Raw genomic sequence first — 21682 nt, forward strand, 5'->3', positions numbered from 1 at the left:
TTTTTCTGGAAAAGGAAATATGGAAAAGAACAAATAACTTATATATCAAGTATCTGATTAGATACTTGATTATAGGTAGATTATAATTATCCTAAGAAGCTTATTTTTATTAAGAAAGCTATGTAATTTTTATAAACATAAGAAAATTATATATACAGGAACATGTTTTATATAATATTATATGGAAAAATATATACTACATTATCGCATCTTTACGTACTGCAATTATGTATTAAAAAGAAATATACAAAAAAATTTTCCAGAATTGATAGATAAAATTCAAACCAAGACTTAATTTTTTACTATTTGTGATATGATATTAATATATTTTAAATGTATAGAGCATTGTTCTAATTGCTGTTGGCACATTAACCAAAGTAAAAATGCTTTTATTTAGAGCTAAACTATCATGTGATAATTTCAAATTCATTGCTTGTGCAATGCGATAAAATAGAAAATAGAAAATATATAATATATAAAATATACAAGTTACAAGATATATTTATTGAAAGTATATACTTCACAAAGATCACCAAGATATTTAAACAGTCAGCCTTTCGCTATATTAATAAATCATAAGGCATAATATATAATCTTTAGCGTTAATTATTGTTTAAGACTACTATTCATGTTGTATATTAATTCTTTACTAAATGTATATTTAAAATAAATGCCTTGCAACTTCTAAATGCATTTCTGGATTGGTTTCAAATTCTACTGTTATACTTGCAATCGTCATGTTTCATTACAATATCAACAAAATTTTTAAGAGATTTGTATAGCACATATAATATATTCATAAAAAATTCCATGTTAACTATTTGAATATTTTTGTGACTCACTGTATTTATATCACAGTTTCAAGATGGATTTAGTAGAAATTGCTTTTATAACATAAATATTAAATACATTTATTGTTTATGGAAAGATTATTAAGAACTGGAAGTTTTATATATATATATTATAATTTAGTAACTTATCTTAGTAAACTTTTTGTATTTTCATATTTCTGTATACATAGATTCTGATAAATTATTATTATTCTTAATGAAATCATTAATAATGTATCAAAACTTTAAACTTTTGTATCATTAAAGAAAAAGTTGACTGTGATGATAATATTTATATAAAAAAAATCGCTTTGCCATAAAATTAATAGTGATATAAACAATTAAGTGATTAGTCGGGACTCATAAAATTATTTACACAATCAAGAATGTAATAGAAGTTTTTTTATACAACAGAAATGGTATTCTTACCAAACACTAACATTATGGCAGTAATAAGTTGTATCAAATTTGAAAACATAAAACAAATTATAACAACATTCTATAATTGTAAATTCCACAATCTTTCCAGAGGGCATCCCATATTATTTAAGACAAACCATAGTCCTGAAACATAGAAGATAGAAAAGAATTAGACAAAATTAAAAATTATATATGATTTGGTGTAGATGTCTACTATAAAAATGGTTTTGAATATATGTATAAAAATCATCTATCTTTTTAAAATAAAAATTTATAAAATTTTATATACATTAATCGATGGAACCTTATATTCTCTATTAGAAAAGTATTAATATAGAAGTAAAAAATTAACTAGTTTAAAAGATATTTTAACTTTAATCTTGTAAAACTTACCATATGGAGGACAAGGGAAGACACTGTATTTTATGTTTATGTTTTTTTTATCTTTCATACTCAATTTAAATTAAAATTAAAATATCTTTTAAACTAAACATTTTTGGACACAAGTTTTCTAATACCCTTGTATTATATAGAAAATTAAAAGACACATCAATTAATATATTTATACAAAAATTTATAAGTCTATTTAAAAAAATAGAGATGATCTTAAAATCTTTAAAATGGCATCACTTTCAGAATGAATATATACACCAGGTCATATATTGTTCAAAACTATTTAATTTTGTCTAATGAAAATTTTGTCTTGCTTCTACAGTTTCAGAACTGTAGTTTATCCTAGTTACACGGGATACCCTATATACATATTTCTAAATATTGTAATATTAGTATTTGTAAATATATTTAAACTTATGATTTGAATATTAGTCTGTCAAGTTTAATGAGTATTTAAATAAGATTTGATAGTACAAAATTTGTTCTTATATCAGTTAAGTCATTTTTTCTTTTCTATAAAACTCTCAATAAAGATTCTTCATATGATCTTCATTTTGTCTTAAATATTTTCATAAAAAAAATATTTACTGGATTTACATTTGTCATGCACTGTTTTCTTAGCTCTGTATTATGGATGACCATATTATGGATTCTTATTTCTGTATTATGGATGACCAAAGCAGTAGTCAGAATAAATGTTCTTACTTATCTGTAATATGCTTAGATTTGTTCTACGTCTGTGTGTAAATTCTAAGTCTTCTGTGGCAGAAAAGTTGTAGATCTTATGTATAGATCTTACATGTAGTTCTTGATACACCTATTTGTTTAAAAAGTGATATATTCTAAAATTTGTTAATTTAAATTTGATAAATAAGTCAAGTTTAAAAATACATTGATATTATAGGATAATAATTTGAACATTTTTTCTAAACTGTTACATTTGAATACGTGCAAAATCACCATAAAGACTAAAAAATATTCAAATAAAAATAATTTTGTTTGCAATATATACTTATTTTTACAATTAAGTTAGAAATTGATATTGGAAAGTATAAATTTACATTATAGAGAAATAAAAACTATTAGCCAAACTTTGGATTTTACAATATAACATCCATGTACAAATTTTTTCTCTCTCAATAGCATTTATCCATTCTAGATAACTATGTCATTAATATCAAATATGACACCAATAAATATGTTCATGTAATGAAATTCATATGGTTTAATCACAGTATGAAATATTTAGAAATAAAAGAATGGATATATTTTCAAGCTAAGCAAATTTATTAATAATACAATACATCTATTTTGGAATAATTTCTTCATGAAATTTAAATGAGCCATTCAGGGAAATAATATGAAAAAGTTAGGTATATAGATATAAAAATTCTCATGGTTTCTTACAAAATATATTTATTAAAAAAAAACGTTCCAATAGTTTTAATCAATAGTTTTAATCCCATTGAAATCCATTATTTTTTACTATTTCATAGGCAATATATGGATTACATTATGAAAAATGTTTTATTTTTTGAGGCAAAAAGGTTATTAACCCAATTTCTTGACTGTGAAAACTTATACATCAATACTTTGATAAATAATTTTTCTTAGTTAATCATCATATCATTAAAGTAATCAGAAATATTTTTTTGTATATAAATATGAAATCTCAATTTTGACATTCATTATTATTAAAATTGTTAACAAATTGCAATTATTATACAAAAATCAATTACTACAGAGCTTTCTCGCAATTATTCAATCCAAATTATGTCTTAACACGTCTTAACATTTCAAGTACTGTATCTAAAGCAGCTTTTATATGTTGAAACAAGATGAGATGCAAGGATTAATTCCATAAAAATTATTATTATAAGCAAGTATACCACCATATTTTTAGAAATCTTAATTTTTTCGAAATAGTTTTCCTAAAAGTTGACATTTAAAATTATAATCGTGATTTATTTGAGGTTAGACGCTAACTAGCAATATTCGTTACTTTACTCTTTATGTTTCTTATTTACTATCTTACTTACGTACCATTTGCTGAATACTACATAAGTAATATTTAAATGATAAATAATGTTTGTTAATTATTTTATATAGAAACAAATAACCATTACAAGCATACTTATTCGAGAGTAAAGAGAGCAAAATTTATTTAAAATAATTACGGTTTATATAATCATTATTATATTAATTACTACAAAGTAATAGTTACTAAAGTAGAAATCTAATGAAAACAGTAAGTTCATAACATAACATCTTTTTACTTAAATTTATATTAGTTTAAATGAATCCAAATTTAGACTAGAGTTAATTTATCTAGATTCTAACCTCTTCTTATAGTAAACAACTTTAATAAAACATTACGTCTTATACATATGCATTATATTATGTTCATAATAATTGATAGTACATTAACGAGATTATAGCACAAAATTAAATACATAAATATAATATTAGTCCTATTTGTATAGAAATAGGTAAACTGGATAGCCATCATTTAAGTGATGAAAATTATAAATTGTTTTGTTTCATTGCAGAATTTTACGAGATTTTTCTGTTTTAAACAATTATAAACAAGAAAATGTCTGGACCTATGGTATTATGTCAATTATGGATGGGTGGTGTAAGTAAAGACTACTTATTATTTTATACAAAAATATATTTTTTATATTTTGTATCTATGTTTTACAATGAAGTTGAAAGTATATTTTGTTTTAGTTAGAACCATATATGACAGAAAGTTTTATAATGAATGCTTTTCATAAAATGGGAGAACAACCGCAAACAGTGAAAGTAATGAGAAACCGTTACACTGGTGAACCTGCAGGTTATTGCTTTGTACATTTTCCAACTGATGAAATGGCACTAGATGCAATGCATAAATTAAATGGCAAAGTGATACCTGGTTCAAATCCAGTAAGGATTTAAAAATTTTTAATGCAATCTTTTTGATAAATTATTGTATTTTTATTTATATTAATATATGCATCAGTTTGAACTTCTATGCCTTCTATATTTTAGGCTGTAAGATTCCGATTAAATCATGCTAGTACCACAGGAAAACCAACAACAGAAAGAGAATTTAGTATTTGGGTTGGAGATTTATCAACAGATGTAGATGATTATTCTTTATATAGAGCATTTGCTGCTAAATATAATTCAATTAGAACAGCAAAAGTAATTTTAGACAGTTCTGGATTTAGTAAAGGATATGGTTTTGTCAGATTTGCTAATGAAGAAGAGCAGAAGAATAGTTTAGTTACTATGAATGGATATAGAGGATTAGGAACAAAATCATTGAAAATTTGCAATGCTGTTCCAAGGCCTTGGAATAAATTATCAGGGTGTGTGCAAATCATACTTTAATTTTTTATCTATAAAACATAAATTATAATATAGTATCAATAAATAAGTTTCCTATTCTTCAGGTCAACACCTCCACAATCATCATCAGAATATACACCATCAAATTTAAATTCAGATGCTTACAATTACTATGACACATCATCTTACTGGAACAGTTACAGTGCATGGCAACAAGGTTATTATGAAAGTGAACCTACATCAGATGGATATAATAGCTATATATCTGATCAGAAACCTGAAGAAGATGAATTGGAATTAATTGGTATGAAACACATCTTTTATAAATATAGCAATATCATTTCATTGATAAATACTTATCATAGCATTAACCTTATTCTGACTAATATCATTGACGATATGCTTTATTTAGTGAATAATATTTAATGTACAATCTAAAAAAGTTTACTCAGTTTTATGCTTTTGCTCTAAACGAAAAAACTTAGTTTAATTTTCAAGAATAAATAATTTATATTATTATAAGTATATTTTTAAATTTTCTTAACTAACGAAACATAAAATATACTTGGAAATTTTTACTATAATATGCATTCATTATTTTGTATAGTGAACATAATTTTTCTTTTATTTATAGAACATTCTGTTCCCATAGACATTGATAAACTTAATAGAGAAATAATAGAACAAGATTATAACTTGTGGGACGCATTAGAAAGTTCAAAATGGATACCATGTGACACCTTAGAATTATGTTATTAGAACTTTTTTGCTATACTTGTACAACATACACACTATGTATTTTTATTGACAATTTAAATAAATATATAACTTATATATAAATATAACTTGTAACATAAGCTTGTAAAACGAAATTTATTTCTATTTTATTATAAACGCGATTGATTGTTATTAATATATATATTTTTTTTAAATTACTTTTTATTTTACTATCAATTCTCGCATTAAGAATTATAAGTAATTTTTTCTGGCGTGGCGCAGTGACATGGCTAATTATTTATAACAAGTTAATACTTATTATAGATAAGTATAATTTATAGATAATTATTATAAATAAGTAAATATTACTTAATCTGAATATCTAGTTAAATCTTGTGCTTAGGTCTAACAGGTAGTGCTTTTTTAGTCTGTGGATCTGGTCTGACGTGTTAGTAATTTAGTTTCGATGTTTGATGACTCTTTTGCTATATCTATTGCTATATTTTGATATTTCTTCTTTGACTGTGGGTATCTTGAGATCGCGATGTATTGCTTCGTTGGTGACATACCAGGGTGCATTTATTAGGGATCTTAGCGTTTTCAATTGGAAACATTGGAGTATTTCAATGTTGGAATTACTTGCTGTTCCCCATAGTTGGATTCCGTAGGTCCAGACAGGTTTTGTTCTTGTAATTTTGTTTTTAGGTTTTAATTTTGTTCTTAGGTTGGAACGACAGCCAATGAGACAATAAAATTTTTTAGGTTTGTCCTTGAGTTGCTTCGATTTGTCTGTGATGTGTTGTTTCCGCTTTAATCTCCTATCCAGAGTCACTTTTGAAAACAGTCACTTTTATACATTTTGATGATTTTGGTTAACTTCCTAGTTGCGTTGTTTAGTTTGCGTTTGTCATCCGGTGTTCTATGAGTCTACCATACTCTTCTTAGTCTACGTTTTTCTACGATTTTTTTTAAATACGTAATGGGAATATTCATGGTTGCCGATAGATGTCTTAATAGGCGTGGAGGAGCGGATAGCGTTTATTACGCTCGTGTTTAAGTATTCCGTGGCTGTTTCGATATCTTCATTTGTTTTTAGTGAAACTAAGGCTGAAGTTGAATGACTAAAGACTTCTCTAAAGAGCTGCTAGTTGGTGAATTGGTTATGAATAAAGCCATTAGGTGGATTCTCGATTATTGTTGAACTGACTGTTGCTATAACGGGGGAATGGTCAGAAGAGAGTTCCGCCGTGGAGTTGATTTGGACATATCTTGGGGAGATATTTTTAGTTATGAAGAAGTCAAGTAGATCAAGTATTTTGTTAGTGTCAGTAGGCCAGTATATGGATTCATATATGGTGAGGTAGTTGAGATTGTTGGTGATTATGCTATTCAGGAGATTTTTTCCTCTTACTGTGACAAGTCTGCTGCCCCATTGGGTATGTTTGGCATTATAGTCTCCTCCAGCTATGAATCCATTGCCCAAAGCGTCAAGGAAGTTATCAGTCTTCTTTAGCAATGGAGTATCTGGAAGGGCAATATACTGCTGAAGTGGTGATTGTACCATAGCAGTTTTCTATTACTACGTTTATAGCTTGGAGGTAGTCTTTCTGGAATGATGGAAGCTCATAATGCTTAATACTGAATTTGATAATGATTCCTGTGCTGCCTTGGGCCTTTCCACTGGGATGTTGGGTATGGTAGAACTTATAACCGTTTATTTTGAGATAGTTTTTGTCGATGAAGTGGGTTTCAGATATGAGCATTATGTCGATTTGCTGCTGTTTTAGGAAGAGTTCTAGTTCGAATTTGTGTTGAGCTAGACCGTTGGCATTCCAAAGAGCTATACGTCTTGGTTTTATTTTGTGTCGGGGCATATTAGTTTATCCATGATGAGTGTTAATAATGATAGTAAGTTGTTTATTTGTTCAGATTGTTTTTCGATTAATTTTTCGAGTCTAGAGAAGTTGTCCGTGTTTTGTGGATTGGAAACACTATTCTGGGAATGATCCCTATGGATTTTCAGATTATTTTGATTTCCTTGTACTGCTTGGGCATAAGAGATTGAAGTAGTAGTGAATTTTGGAGGATTTGGCATTTGATTGGTAGTCTCTTTGGCTCTGAGTTTAGGATACTTGTTTATGTATAGGGTTTTGTAGGCTGAGCAACCTTTGTAGTTAGCAGGATGGTCTCCTTGACAATGGATGCACTTCGCTGGGGTTTCTGGTGATTTAGTGCACCGGTCTGTGGGGTGTGTACCTGCACATTTGACACAGCGGAAATTATGATTGCAGTATTTCTGTGTGTGACCGTACCTTTGGCACCTTTTGCATTGTACTATCTCCTTTTTTATTAATGGAGGTTCGATTTTTACTATCGAGTTCATTAATTGATTTATGTTATATATTTGTTTGTTGTTTGAATTTTGTTTTAAGTCAACGAAGAATAGGGATAGCGGATTTTTAGAGATCCTATGTCTAATGTTGCTGATGTTAACTACTTCATGACCAAGTTTAAGAAGTTCGAACTTCAGTTCGTCTAAGTTAGCCGAGTAGTGGATGTTGCGTAGTACCACTCGAAAAGGTCTTTCCTGTTTAAGTTGATAGGTGTGAAAGTAAGCGTTCAAGCTTTTTAGTAGTTTTATTATCTTTTTATATGAGTCTGGGTTGGCCGGCAGAATTTTAACTTGGTCATTGTTTATCTTTAATTTGTAGTCCTCTTTGTTGATATCTTTCTCAATGGACTTTACCATTGCTTGTATATCAATGACATCATCAACGAAGATAGGTGGGGGAGGGGAATTTTTTTGCGTATGTTGGTTAGTTAGTGTATCAGCAACGTCCATGGAATCGTTTGTGGATTCTAATATTGCATATCTATTGAAGGTGGTTACACAGCTTGTTGACTGTTCGTTCTGATTAGAGTTTGCGTTTGTTTTAACTGTTTCGAGTATACGCTTTTTAATGTTTCTGGTGCCGATAGTAAAGAGGGATATATTGTTCTTTTGCCACGGAGAAGATAACGCGTTGCACTTATGGTTTTGCTCTAGCGAGCCTGATCGCGATTCTTGGCCCATTATCGGATTCGGGTAGAGATTAGGAGCGTTGGAATTTTTTTCACTACTAAGATAGGAAACACTTGGATTATGTCTGTTTCGATTCACTATCAACGGATGGCCGACACTAGATCACGGCGTTACAGAGCACTAGACATACGTCTGCATGCTTCGGCACTCAACAGGAAACTCGTTATTGAACGTTATGAACGTTATGAACGCTATACTATGCTGTTCTAATCTAATTTGTAACTTCATATCATAGAATTCAATATTTTAAAATTCAAAACGAAAATTATTTGTCTAACAGAAAATTTCAGTACTTTTATAATACTTAAATATATTTTTCACTAAATTCATATCATTTGAGATATTAGAATTCTAAAATCATCTACGATCTAAATGATTTGAATCTAGATGTAGAAATGTTAAAACATTTTTTTCGTAAAATTATTTTCTTAAAAGATATTTCACAGTATTAAAATAAAATAAATGCTCTGTATATATCAAAAGAGAGATATAGTCTACATTTAATGTTCACTATTTCGGATCCATGTGGCGAACACTATCCAGAGAGGCATATTCCAGAAATTGCTGGGATTTATCTCTTTTTCAATACATTCGTCTAGGGGAGTTTATGCATTTGGTAGTGCGTTCTTTTCTTCAATTTGGGGTTATGTTTAGCAATATCACAAACCGTGTAAAGAATGCAAAGGTACCTATGAGACAAGTTTGGGGAATAGAAGTAAGAAAGTTTAAGGATGACTTCAAAAGAAGATTGCTTATGTTTGGTTGCTTAATAAATCGTTGAAGTAATGCTTACATTTAGATTACTGCACACCCAAGTATATAATATTAGAAGAAACTAAGTGTGAGAGAGAGAAGATTGAAGCAAGGGAATGAGCTCTGAGATATGAAGAGGTTATTAGAAAAGGTGTAGGTAGAGTGTTCGTTAAACAATGCCTGAAAGAAAAAGAAAGGACAATAGATGAAATAGAGAATAGCAGAAAAAGGGAAAGAATACTTCTGGAGAAGCGGTTACAGCTATCTAAAGTGTAGAAAATCTGAGGCAGCGGGAAGTTTATTTAATAAAAATTCTGACAGAAAGAATCAAAAATTTGCAAGGTCAATTGTGATAAAATAAAATCTGGGACGCCAAATATAATAGTAAATACGAATACATAAGAACAGTGGACAAAGCGGAATATCCGGGAAAGGAAGGAAGGGAAGGCATTAAGAGGCTAATGGCAAGGGCAAGGGCAAGATGCGGAAATGTGAAAGAGGAAAACAGTTATTGATTGGCAGAAGAAAAAAGGAAATATATTTTACATAATTTAGAGATAGGTACGTTGAAACAGTTGTTAAAAGACAGCTATAGATTAGATTTTAGTTTACTAAGAGAGGAGAATACGACAGAAAGTAAAGTTAACGAAAGTAAAGTTAAACAATAACAAAGTGGTTAAGAGTTCAGGAGAAAAGGCGTAAGAATATAGCTATTGAAGTGATTGCAGCCAAAGAAAAATATGTGATAATAGATAAGTTAAGTATAGGTTATATAGGTTAAGAGAAATAAAGATATATGTATATATGTAATCTGTAGCTTTGTGGATATATAAGGGGATATATGTTTTGACATGGAAGTGTGAACGGTTGTGTTCCAGATTATGATGGATATTCTAGGAGCTGTAAGGGGATGAGTAAAAACTAGAAATATGTAAACCAAGTTCTTTTTTAAAGTTGTGAAGCCGAAAAATAAATAAGAATATATTAATTCATATATATATACATTTCTAAATATATTTGGTTTTTAAATATTTTCATATATCGATCTTTTGTACTTTACTTTAGGATAGTTTTACTATCCCAATATATATCAACATATATACTCCATATATATGCAATACATATGTATTGTATGTATATAATATATGTGATTTTTGTATCTCACAGGAAGGCTATTGTTCAAAGCCGAAAAACTTGTCAGTGTATGAACTTGACCAAATTTAAATCAATCCTTTAACAGAAAATAAATAAACAAACGAATATATATAACATTAATATTTAAGTATATATTTATATATTTTATATACATATAATATATTGTAAAAACTTAACATTATTAGAAAAAGGTATATGTTATGCACCATAATATACAAAATTAATTTAAATTTCTTTATACAAAATTTAATTACAATTTGTATTTTTATATTTGAAGAAGTTAATACTACACTTTTTAAAAAATTTTATTTACTATGAATTCGTATATCATTTTATACATTTATAATCAAGATAAACAAATCTTTGGTGAACTCGTAGAACTTTGAGAAATCAACATTTTGAGCAATTGTTCTTTATATATATTACTGTTGGTCTCGCTTAATTTCCGAGATATTCGCAAAAAACTACAGGTATCACTACAGAGTCCGTAGTTGTGCATCTGTAACAACATATGCGTTAGTATGAGTTGCCGATTGCCGGCTGCTTATCTTTCTGTTTATAAAAGAGAGTTGGACGAGCGTAAAAACCCCGTGCACAACGTACATAAACAGAGCTGTAAGAAATGCAATCTTTTTATAAGTTATAACTCAATTAAAAGTGAATATCATTAATGAGTAGGGTCTGAGTTTGGATTAAACTTTTCAATATCACTGCGAGACAGCCGGATACCGTGAAATATAACGATTATTTTATTTTGTAAAATAGTACCAATTATTCATTCGTCTATTATTTTTGTAATTAATTTGTTATTATTTCACGCAAGCGTTACCAGATTCGTGGCGGCCAAATTACGAAAATTAATCCAAACTCAATACGTTGATGATATTCATTTTTAAGTCAATTATAAGAGACAATTCTTGCAGTTTCGGATATATATTGTAGATATTTGTTTATAAACCAAAAATAGGCTGCCTGCAATCAACACTAACGCATACGCAGCCACAGACGCACAACAATAAACAGAAATACACTCTAGTGGTACCTGCAGTTTTTTGCGAATATCTTGTAAAATAAGTGAAACCGACCCCGTTACACGTGTACGAAAAAGTTATTCAAAATGTTGTTCTTTACAAAATATTCAAAAATTATAGAAATCGGAAAGGACGGAATGGTTCTACAAGTTCACCAAATCTTTCTTTGAAAAGTAATTGAATACAAACTTTCCTGCTATTACGTATATTATTTTAATTTTCTAATTATACTAAATTAGTTTAACTTTTGTACTAATAACTTCGAACAAGCACTTTTCTTATCAATAGTAATATTTCTAAACAAGGAAAATATACCATTTATTGAATAATGCAAATTTGCTATTTTTGCACATTATTCTTTATTGCTAATGGGATAAATCTGATTTTAACGAGTAAAATACTTTTTCATTTATAACTGTGGAAGGTGTCCTGGATGTTGAACATGATAAAGGCAAAATTATGAAATACTTAGTTCTTTAACTCCCATAAGTGTACCTTATCTTGCTAATGCATGAGAAGTATGCAATAACATCACAGATACTAATCCTATACTTATAAGTCAAGCTTGGAGTATAGAGAATTAACAGGTAAATATGTATATTAAACAATTAAAATCAAATTACGATATCATAATGATGCAAATATATACAGAGTTCATACAAAATAAATGTCATGACCACCATTTGCTTAAAAAAGTTGTTAAATAAAGTTGCAGCAAAATTGACCGTGACCTTAAATATCAAGGTCAATTTTTTTTGGTGCATCATATTCTATTCATTATAAGAACTAAGCTTGTTACAGGAACCACTGATTGGAACTCAACTGTTCCCTTGGAAAATGATGTTACAGCTCCTTTGGCTTTTCTATTGACATTATTTATTATTTATCTTTCTTAGTCAGATAAGAAGTAAATAGCGTGATATTAATGAGAAAACAGAAAGTTATTCCTTAGCACGTGAGATAACCCATCCTATATAAAATAACACATCTAACTTCATGGCTTAATTTTGATGGCTTTTAAATATTATTTTTGAAGAGAACGATTGAGTTTCGACCCGTGATTTCTTTGAAAAATTTAGTCCTCGTGATAAGTAGAATATGTCGTAAGTAAAACAAAATCTGATTTTGAAATTCAAGGTCAAGGTAAATTTTACGGAAACTTTTTTCAACAAATCTTCACCGATCCAGAGGTATAGAATCTCATAGTGGTGATCATGACATTTATTTTTTATGCAGCTTGTACATTTTAGTCAAGTTTTGAAAATTAATTTAACTCAATTACAACCGAATTCATATTTACATAAATGAAATTTTCAGAAAATATTTCTTTGCTTGATATTTATAAAGTCATGATGAATTCAACTATTAATAAAATTTATATATAATAAACTAGTATTAAAATATATATAAGCAAAATATGTTCATGTAAAATATGTTACAAAAATCAGCATTTTACAATATTTCCCAAATTGCTCCAATGTGACAGAATATTATGCAATTTAGAAAATGATAATAAAATACAATACAGATAACATCAATGTAATTAAAAATTAAAATAGATAGTCTTAAGAGGGTATGTTAAATACTACAATCTTATTCAATGCATCATGATAGTTGCTAAAATCTAATATATGGAAACTATTTAACAGAACTTAATACACATAAAAATACATAAAAGCATCAAACAAGATTATAAAATTACAAATATATTATATGATTCGTTTGAATTTTTAAGAAAGTAATCTAATAATCATCATATTGTCTAAGTTTCGCAATTAATCATAAAAAACAAATATTATATAAATATTTATAACTCAAAAGCTAGGAATATAACAGTCAAACCATTCACATTTATAATTCACGGCTACATTCAAAAGTTGAAATGTATTCCAGGCCACATTCAAGATTTAAAGAATTAGCATTATTATTACTTAATTAATGCACTGTATGGAAAATGGCACTCTCCAAAGAATGTGCTACTGTATAACAATATATTCTGGCAATAATTAATAGGCAGTTATGATCGGACATTCTAGATTTATATAAAAACAGATAGAATAAACATCCGAACCTGGCTTGTGGATCTAGAAGTGGTATTTAATATTCATGTATCAATTTGAATTTTATAATGATTGCAAATAGAACAATCTTTAAATTTTTTACATGAACTAATTGTTCTATATTACGTTTATAATAATTGTGAAGTTTAATATTTGCGTCCTTATCTTTATAATTTCTGTTTATCATCTTCTTCATAATCCCGTATCAAACAAATCACATTATGAAGAAATTATTAAATCAATTTTCTTTAGTCTAATAATAAAAAAATTTAAGTAAATAAAGTAAAAATTTAACTAAAACAATGAACTAACACTATCAAGTGCTTTTTTATAAACAGATAATATACATGTGCATTTGAATTCTTACCAAAAATTTAAATATTATATACAAATATGTGACATTTTCAGTAGAAATTTTAAATGATATAGAGATATAAATATATATGTATATTAAACTAAGTTAATTTAAAAACTTTCATGTAAATTAAACTAAGTATTCTTTTTGCTGAAAGTGATTTAACATTTGATAGTCAATGATTACAGTTGCAAATTATAAGAGTTTTGGTGAAATATGTATGTTAGGTTCCTCGAAATCTTAAGGATGAACGTCCGAACTAACCATATAAACTTGCAAAACACTTTTACCTGGTTCCTCCAGAGATTCTTTTGACAAAATAACAAGGGATCCTGGTTCTACGTCACCGATATTTGGTATAACTGTTTTAAGAGGATCTATATGATGAATTTCTGAATTGATACTGTCAAAAATTAAATCCTCTGTAACTTTAGCATCATTTTCTGATGAAATTGTAATTTCATGATCATTAGAGCAATAATTTAACCTTTCATTATCAAACGTATTTATATCAGGTCCCTGTAATTTTTTTACTTTTGGTAATCTTCCAGATCTTGTTGGTCTTACACGATAAACTTCAGTATCACTGTCAACATCGTTACATGAACTTAATGATTCTATGTCATCTCTTTCAGTCAATAACTTTTCCTCATCTCTTGGTCTTTTATAAAGTTTTTTATTTGTCTTATTTAATGTTTGTTGATATTTGCCATTTGATTTTGTATTTTCTTTGTATACCATTGAATCCAAGCTGCATTTTTCTTTCTCTCCTTCTTCTTCTTCTTCTCCTTCATCTTCTCCTTCTTCTCCTTCTTCACTATCAGTCTCGCTTTCAATCCCAATACTGCGTGCTAATTCTACAAATAAATAAATATACTGGTAGCTTTAACATTCTTTATTAAATATATATCACTTTAACAAAGATATTTTAAAATGTAAGCAATTGAAAATATTTGAAATATTTGAGCAAGTGTAATGTCAAAATTCTTTAAATTCAATATTTATATTTATTTTTAACTTACTACTTATTCGTCGTTTCCTTGATTTTTTATTCTTCTTCATCCTTTGTTGTTTACGTTTTTCTTTTATACTTAAAAGTTCTTTCTCTGAAGTTTCAAATGCAGCTGTCAATAAACAATGAAAATCATGATATTAATCAATAAATAAACTATTTAATAATTTTATAATCTCTATTTCAATCTTTTACTGCAAAGCCAATAAAATAAATAAAGAAACACAATATTAGTTTTTCAGCACTTAGTTATGTATCTTTGTTAATAAGTATAAATTTATATACTTCACTTTGCCAAAATTATTTTTAGGATTAAAATATATACTTTAAATATACTATATATATTATTTAAATATAATTTAAAAGTTGTAATTTATTGTTAAGTTGAGTACTAATTTAAAATTAATATGATTAATTCAACAAACTAATATTGTTTTTCACATTTGCAGTAAGATAAAGTTAAAATATGTTGAAATAGAAATTTTCATCAAATGTTAAATAAGTGTATAAATATACATATAGCCGTAAAAGACAAATTTTTTACTCTTTAATCAATACCAAATCGGTATTACCAGATATTGGTACCAATTGGTACTAATGGCAATGAAGTTTTTACGTTTATTTTTTAGTTTAGTTTTTATGTATATTTATGTATATTTTATCATCTAATCATCTTATATTTTTCATAAAATATTTTGCATGAAGTAACATAAATCACAATCAATTTAAAAATAAATACAGAATATGCAAATTTACCTAATGATTTTTCTAGCATTTCAGTATCAAATTCTTGATGATATGCAAGAGCTTTTTCAACCAAATGTCTATTTACTTTCTCTTCTTTCTTAAATTTTATCTTCATTTCCTGTCTCGTTCTGTTAGGAAAAAGACTTTGCATCAACAAAAAGTCTGTACCAATTGTATTTAATGCCCTATAGAAATTTAAAGTTTCTCGTGCGGACCATTCTTTACTTTTCTGACGCTTTTTATAAAATCCACTTCCATTATTATCATCATCAATAATAGCTTCTTTTGCTAATACTTTCCTACTTTTCTTTGCATTAGTTTGCTCTATAACAAGACTCTGTTCATCTATTATTAATTCACCATTCGGTCCAACTTTTACTTGAGGTACTGGCATTGTAGATGATGGATCATCTTCATTTTCTTCTTCCTGAAATTCTTCAGATCTGTAAAAATAATCATTTTTTTTTATTTCAACCTATATATTGTTTTTATGAAACTATTTTCTCCAAAATTAAGACATATTACAATGCACTTGAAATATTTACATTACATAATTTACTGAATAGAATACTTACTGACATTCTGAGACTCTTCTTGTTGATATGGCAGAGTCTTTAGACTTTTTCATGGGATTAGTAACAGGATTATAATAAATTAAATCATACATTGTAAGTTTGCTTCTATCTGGGGTTTTATTTTCATGTTTTAAATGAAATTCCCTTCTAGCTTCTGCTAGTTTCCTTGCAGATTCTGAAACTAAAATACGTCTCTTTTGTCCTACTTTGGATGTTATTAAACTATTCTTGATATTATTAGTAACTGCATCTTTTGTATTATTTGTTGATTGCGTTAAATCGTTCCTAGTATGATTAGCAATAGTGCATGATAGTCTCCTACTATCATCTTCAGATTCACTTGTACTTGCTCCACTCCCTTGAATACTATTCCTTCTTATTCTATTACTATTATCGAATTTTGGTGTTGGTTTCATAAAACCAGTCCGATTTTGTGTTAATTTTATAGGAGAATCTAAAACAATACCAAATATCACAATTCTTCACAATGACAATATTCTGGCCCATGCTCTTCGTACTATCAATGATAAACTTCTATGATAATCACATCTTCCTCAATAAATCTATGATAAAACCTATAATATTATATTCTTTACTTTATGTAAGGAATAAATATCACATAATAATTTGTATTATTCATTATTTATCACTTCTTTATTATTATTTAAAAAAAAATTGATTTCTTTTTTTTTAATGTCATATTCGTTAATTTTTAAATTTAAATAAGCTATATAATTAATAGTGCCTTATGCATAAGTTATAAAAAGTTCATCTGATATTAAATAAATCAATTCCATTCTAAGCAAATAATCTAAAAGAATCTTTATGAATATTTGCAACAATCATTACCTTTATAAAATAATACACATTACATTCATAGTATTAATACAAATGCACAATGTATTTACATATTTCAAATTAAAAAAAGACTTCATGTAGAAATTTAAGTAAATTTAGAAATCAATAATGATACAAAGTACAAATTTATATAACTACCTATTATATTCATTCTATTATATTCATTTATGTACTGTCATTCATTCCAATCCTAGCTATTCATTTTTATAACATGGTATGTAGCTCATTATACTTACTAATTTGTGTTGTGTTTAAAACTTCTGGGGAATGTACAATTTCTTTCATAGATTTTTCAAAATTTTTTGTAGAGTCATCCTTATATTCACTACATTGATTATCAACATGTAATTCCTCATTCTCTTTTTGGTCTCCTACCTCTTGAATTTGGTGTATTAATTTTTTTGTATCATCTACATCTTTTGTATCATCTTGTATTTGTGTTTCTTGGAAAACATCTTTTGGAATTTGTTGTGATGTTATACAAATGTCATTAGATATATCTTTATTTTTCTCATTGTGTTCAATTGAATTAGGGTCTTCAGTAATGGATACATCTTGTGTTGGCTTCCTTCGGGTTGGAACAGTAACCATAGCTTTTATACGTGCTCGTTTCATTTTCTTAAATATATTAATTTATTAAAATCTCTGTAACATAGATTAATATCAAAATTTATAGTTGGAGGATTTTGGAGATACAGGTAAAACACGACAGTACGTAGAGAACGATTTAAATAATAAGATTAAGATGGAATAGCAATTGGAGTAAGAAAGAAAAGATAAGTAAGGAAGTATAGGTGAAAAGTTAAAAAGGGGTAAGATCAAATTAATCAGAATATGAAATGGAAGTAGAAAATTTAAAGATGATAGCTGAAAAATGACATTAGGGGATGACATAGCAATAACTAGCAAAAAAAATTTTAAGGAGGAGCATATTACAAACACTAAAGTTGTTATTAAAAATGGCAAACAAAAATCTCTGCCAAGTAGGAACATGAAAAGTAGTTGTCAGAAGAACATGGGAAGTACTGAATGTAATGAATAGATTTATGAAATATAGAATATGAATTTTTATGCATTTATAAGAAATTTGGAGGTGAAAAACTTACATGCAGTTAGATGAACAAAAGAAATAACAATGAATGTACAATTTTAAATTAAATTTTTAAATTAAATTTAAATTAAATTTAACCGGGCCTGTTAAGGTTAATGTTAACTAATTATTTTAGTTACTCATTATAGAACATTAAAATACAGGTTTTGCAATTGAATTCTATCATAAAAAATTAATTGTTATTAATTTTTATGAAGGAAGTATTCTAGAGTAAACCTTTGAAAAAACCGATCTTTTTGCATTTTTTTAAGGAATGTAATTTCAAAAATATATGTGGAAAACCCTATGTCTGAACCTTTAAAATTAACTTATATTTTTAAAATAAAAATATTTAACAATATTAATTGTTGTTAAAAAATGAACACATTTTTATTATCATTATTTTTTATTAAACAGAAATAATTTTAAATAAAATTATTTAATAAAAAAAACTAATTAGTCCGGTACAGTTTGATTGCATTGCGTTTACATCTAGACCAGTTTCCATCTTAATCTGTTGTTTTCCACCGAGCTCCTTTAAATAATATTTTGTTGTCACGAACCCCCAAGACAATTTAAAATTTAAATCTATAATATACTTTAAATATGTGTATTTAAAAAACTCATCAATTATTCATCAACAACCTTCAAATTTGAAGAGAAAAGATTTAATATAAATAAATAAATACATATGCTCGTAATGAATATTTTATATTCGAATAATAAAATAATAACTTATATGTGTGAGTCTAGCAGTGTGAAGATTTCATGGCTTCTTGATTCATGGCTATAGATTAAGAATTAGTGGTCTATAGTGCTTTGAAAAAATACTGATTTGATCGATACATTTTGATCGTCAAACGTATGCAATTAGCGCAAATAGACGATGGATATTGCCCGTTCTAGTTTAAGGCTATGTCAGATGTAGCCGCGTGCAATGGATGCACCTAAGAAATCCCGCCTAAGGATGAAACAAGCCGCAAAAGATAAAATAGTTAGAAACAAAAATATTTTACTGTTAAAGATAAGAAATTGTCTAATATAAGAAGATAGGAGTAAAGCAGAAGTATCCATATACAATACTGCTTATAAAGAATTTAAGCATAGAATTACTTAGCAATGGATCTTCCAATAAAATTCAGAAGAGTACAAGCACAGCTGAGACTTACAGGAAGGCTTCAGTAAAGAATAAGGAACAATGAATAAGGACACATATTAAATATTAAATAGAGTATGTATTAAAACCTATCCAATGTATGAAGAAGTACAGAGCAAATTATTAATTAGCAAAGAAGGGAGATACTAAGAAACTGTATTATTTCGTAAAAAATGCAATGAAACTCAGATTAAATTGCCCAAAAATATAAGAAGGAATGTAATCGGGTTCAAAGAATACTGATAACCCTTGAATTTAGAAAAATAACATAAAGTAGTTCAAATTTTACTAATTAGAATTAACATAGATATAAGACAGTTAAATTAATTATACACGTTTAAGATTGTAATGGGTGTAAGTCTAAATGCAATATAATACAAAAAAGAGTATTAAAATGAATATGATAATCATCACATATTATACATTAATTCTCTATAATGCCATGTAATCTCGAAGTCATATGCTTATATATCAATATTCTTTTAATCTAATTTCATTTTTTGTGACTCCAAAGTTACAAACCATTTTCTTCATAATAAAATTTTTGAAAATTGTAAATTCCTTGTCTGTACAGGGTATATAAAAAACTTTGGGGAAAACTCTAGAAACATATAATATTCAAAACAAAAAATCTTAATAAACATGGATTCAAAAATCACTAACTTCTGAGTTATAAAGTGCTTCTGTCAGTAAGATACAAGCTTTATACCATATATTCACTATGTCTCCCTATTCATTTCAACACACAGTTCAACATATTGAAAGATCCCCAGTATTTCTTTTATCTCTTGGCATCAGGTTTTCAAATCCTTGTATCAACACATATAACAATGTAGTTGGTTTATTATAAACTATAGTTTTATATATTAAACATCTTCCTAAATCAAAAACCATTAGAGTTGGACTTATGTTTATTAAGACATTTTTGCTTGTTTTGACAAGTACTATATATTTCCAAAGCTTTTTCACGTATCCTGTATATAGAGAGTTATCATCATTAAATTATAAAATATATTATATTAATTATATTTCAAATATTTCAAATAGTGTTATTAAATTTTTAAATATATACAATAAAATTAGTATTCTACCATAAATAATTAAAATTATTTCATTATGTTACAAAATCATAAAATATTACGAAAACTAAACGAATTTAAAAAATTTGTTAGGAAGTATGAAAGTATATATCATAATTTACAATGATCGTATATTTGAAAGAAAAACTACTATACTTTTCAAACTACTATACGTTCCAAATACTAACAATAAAATTGCTACAGAGTCACAGTTTTTAGCTTACAATTTTTTAAATTAGAAATATTCCATTTTGTTTATTCCTTTGTAATACAAAATATAATAATGACAGCAAAAACAAATATATTTATAATAAAAAAATGAAAGTTTAATATTCATAATTATTTATTCTTTAATTTTAGAAAGAATATTTTTGTTACAATATTTGTAACTGCTAAAAAATATATGTATGAACATATTTATGGAATAGTAATAAAAATATGACAAGTCTTAGTAAGATAATATTTTAAGCAGAAAAATATGATAAGTGAACATACTAGCAGATTTAATGATAACTAAATTTAATTATGTTAAACATTGATAAGAAACTAAATTCTCTAACTTATCATAATTTATCGCATAAGGTTATATGTGCATCTACTTACCAACGCAGCTTGACTCTCAACGATCGTATACGTAGAACGTATGCATACGGTATACACATGGCCAGCAACTCCTATGGAAGGGGTACCATCATTTTGATGTCGTATTTATAATTTCTTTACTGACCGCATAGCGCTGTCAACGAAACTATCCAAGCGTGCGCATGTGCATTCGTCATTAGTGACGTACAAAAAGCACGGATTACATTCGCTGATGTCGTATCACTATTGTTATTAATACCAAAGTCAGTGCGTATCACAGTCAGCGATCAATAGAGAGATCACCAATGCTTATGAACGAAATTCAGCCAAAAACAGACACCAAGAATAAGGGCCTCTGGTGGCCAATAGTTGCACTACTTGCTAATTTTGTCTTCGGTTTAGAGTTCTTGATTGGAGAAACGAGCAAATGCACGGTAAGAAGGGGAATGCG

The 21682-nt window shown here is 27.5% G+C and overlaps 2 protein-coding genes and 1 long non-coding RNA gene across 8 annotated transcripts; 1 reads left to right on the plus strand and 2 right to left on the minus strand.

Annotated features, from left to right (window-relative positions):
• Positions 1-2909: 2909 nt before the first annotated feature.
• On the minus strand, positions 2910-3809 carry LOC126916765 (uncharacterized). Its single transcript, XR_007710726.1, has 2 exons — positions 3687-3809; positions 2910-3574 (listed from the first exon to the last, which is right to left on the minus strand). It is a non-coding gene; the product is annotated as an uncharacterized LOC126916765 (long non-coding RNA).
• Positions 3253-5824, plus strand: LOC126916762 (tRNA selenocysteine 1-associated protein 1). 5 transcript variants are annotated; one of them, XM_050722875.1, is made up of 6 exons: positions 3259-3522; positions 4193-4278; positions 4374-4571; positions 4677-4999; positions 5084-5283; positions 5614-5824. In XM_050722875.1, the coding sequence occupies exons 2-6, from the start codon at positions 4237-4239 to the stop codon at positions 5736-5738; spliced, it is 888 nt and encodes a 295-aa protein (XP_050578832.1). In that variant the 5' UTR covers positions 3259-3522; positions 4193-4236; the 3' UTR covers positions 5739-5824. The 5 variants fall into 5 exon arrangements, with proteins under 5 accessions (XP_050578836.1, XP_050578832.1, XP_050578834.1 ...); XM_050722877.1 differs by lacking the exon at positions 3259-3522 and adding an exon at positions 3633-3707; XM_050722876.1 differs by lacking the exon at positions 3259-3522 and adding an exon at positions 3769-3891.
• A 5149-nt stretch (positions 5825-10973) lies between these two features.
• On the minus strand, positions 10974-21650 carry LOC126916758 (uncharacterized). Of its 2 annotated transcripts, XM_050722867.1 has the most exons (7): positions 21253-21650; positions 20234-20544; positions 17561-17969; positions 16467-16920; positions 15901-16334; positions 15155-15256; positions 10974-14989 (listed from the first exon to the last, which is right to left on the minus strand). In XM_050722867.1, exons 3-7 carry the CDS (start codon positions 17937-17939, stop codon positions 14373-14375), a joined length of 1986 nt encoding a protein of 661 aa, XP_050578824.1. In that variant the 5' UTR covers positions 17940-17969; positions 20234-20544; positions 21253-21650; the 3' UTR covers positions 10974-14372. The 2 variants fall into 2 exon arrangements, with proteins under 2 accessions (XP_050578824.1, XP_050578823.1); XM_050722866.1 differs by lacking the exon at positions 20234-20544.
• Positions 21651-21682: the final 32 nt, after the last annotated feature.

The sequence above is a fragment of the Bombus affinis genome, chromosome 5 (genome assembly GCF_024516045.1).
Source record: "Bombus affinis isolate iyBomAffi1 chromosome 5, iyBomAffi1.2, whole genome shotgun sequence".
In the NCBI taxonomy this organism is placed as follows: Eukaryota; Metazoa; Arthropoda; class Insecta; order Hymenoptera; family Apidae; genus Bombus; species Bombus affinis.

Bases quoted from the DNA above. Each gene is read 5' to 3' on its own strand.
- LOC126916758 (XM_050722866.1), bottom strand. From the start codon at position 17,939: ATGAAACGAGCACGTATAAAAGCTATGGTTACTGTTCCAACCCGAAGG. The intron at 16,335-16,466 runs GTAAGTATTCTA...TTATTTTTACAG, and splicing joins AGAAGAGTCTCAGAATGTCA to ATCTGAAGAATTTCAGGAAG. The intron at 15,257-15,900 runs GTAAATTTGCAT...GTTTATTGACAG, and splicing joins AATGCTAGAAAAATCATTAG to CTGCATTTGAAACTTCAGAG.
- LOC126916762 (XM_050722875.1), top strand. From the start codon at position 4,237: ATGTCTGGACCTATGGTATTATGTCAATTATGGATGGGTGGT. The intron at 4,279-4,373 runs GTAAGTAAAGAC...ATTTTGTTTTAG, and splicing joins GTCAATTATGGATGGGTGGT to TTAGAACCATATATGACAGA. The intron at 4,572-4,676 runs GTAAGGATTTAA...TCTATATTTTAG, and splicing joins TGATACCTGGTTCAAATCCA to GCTGTAAGATTCCGATTAAA.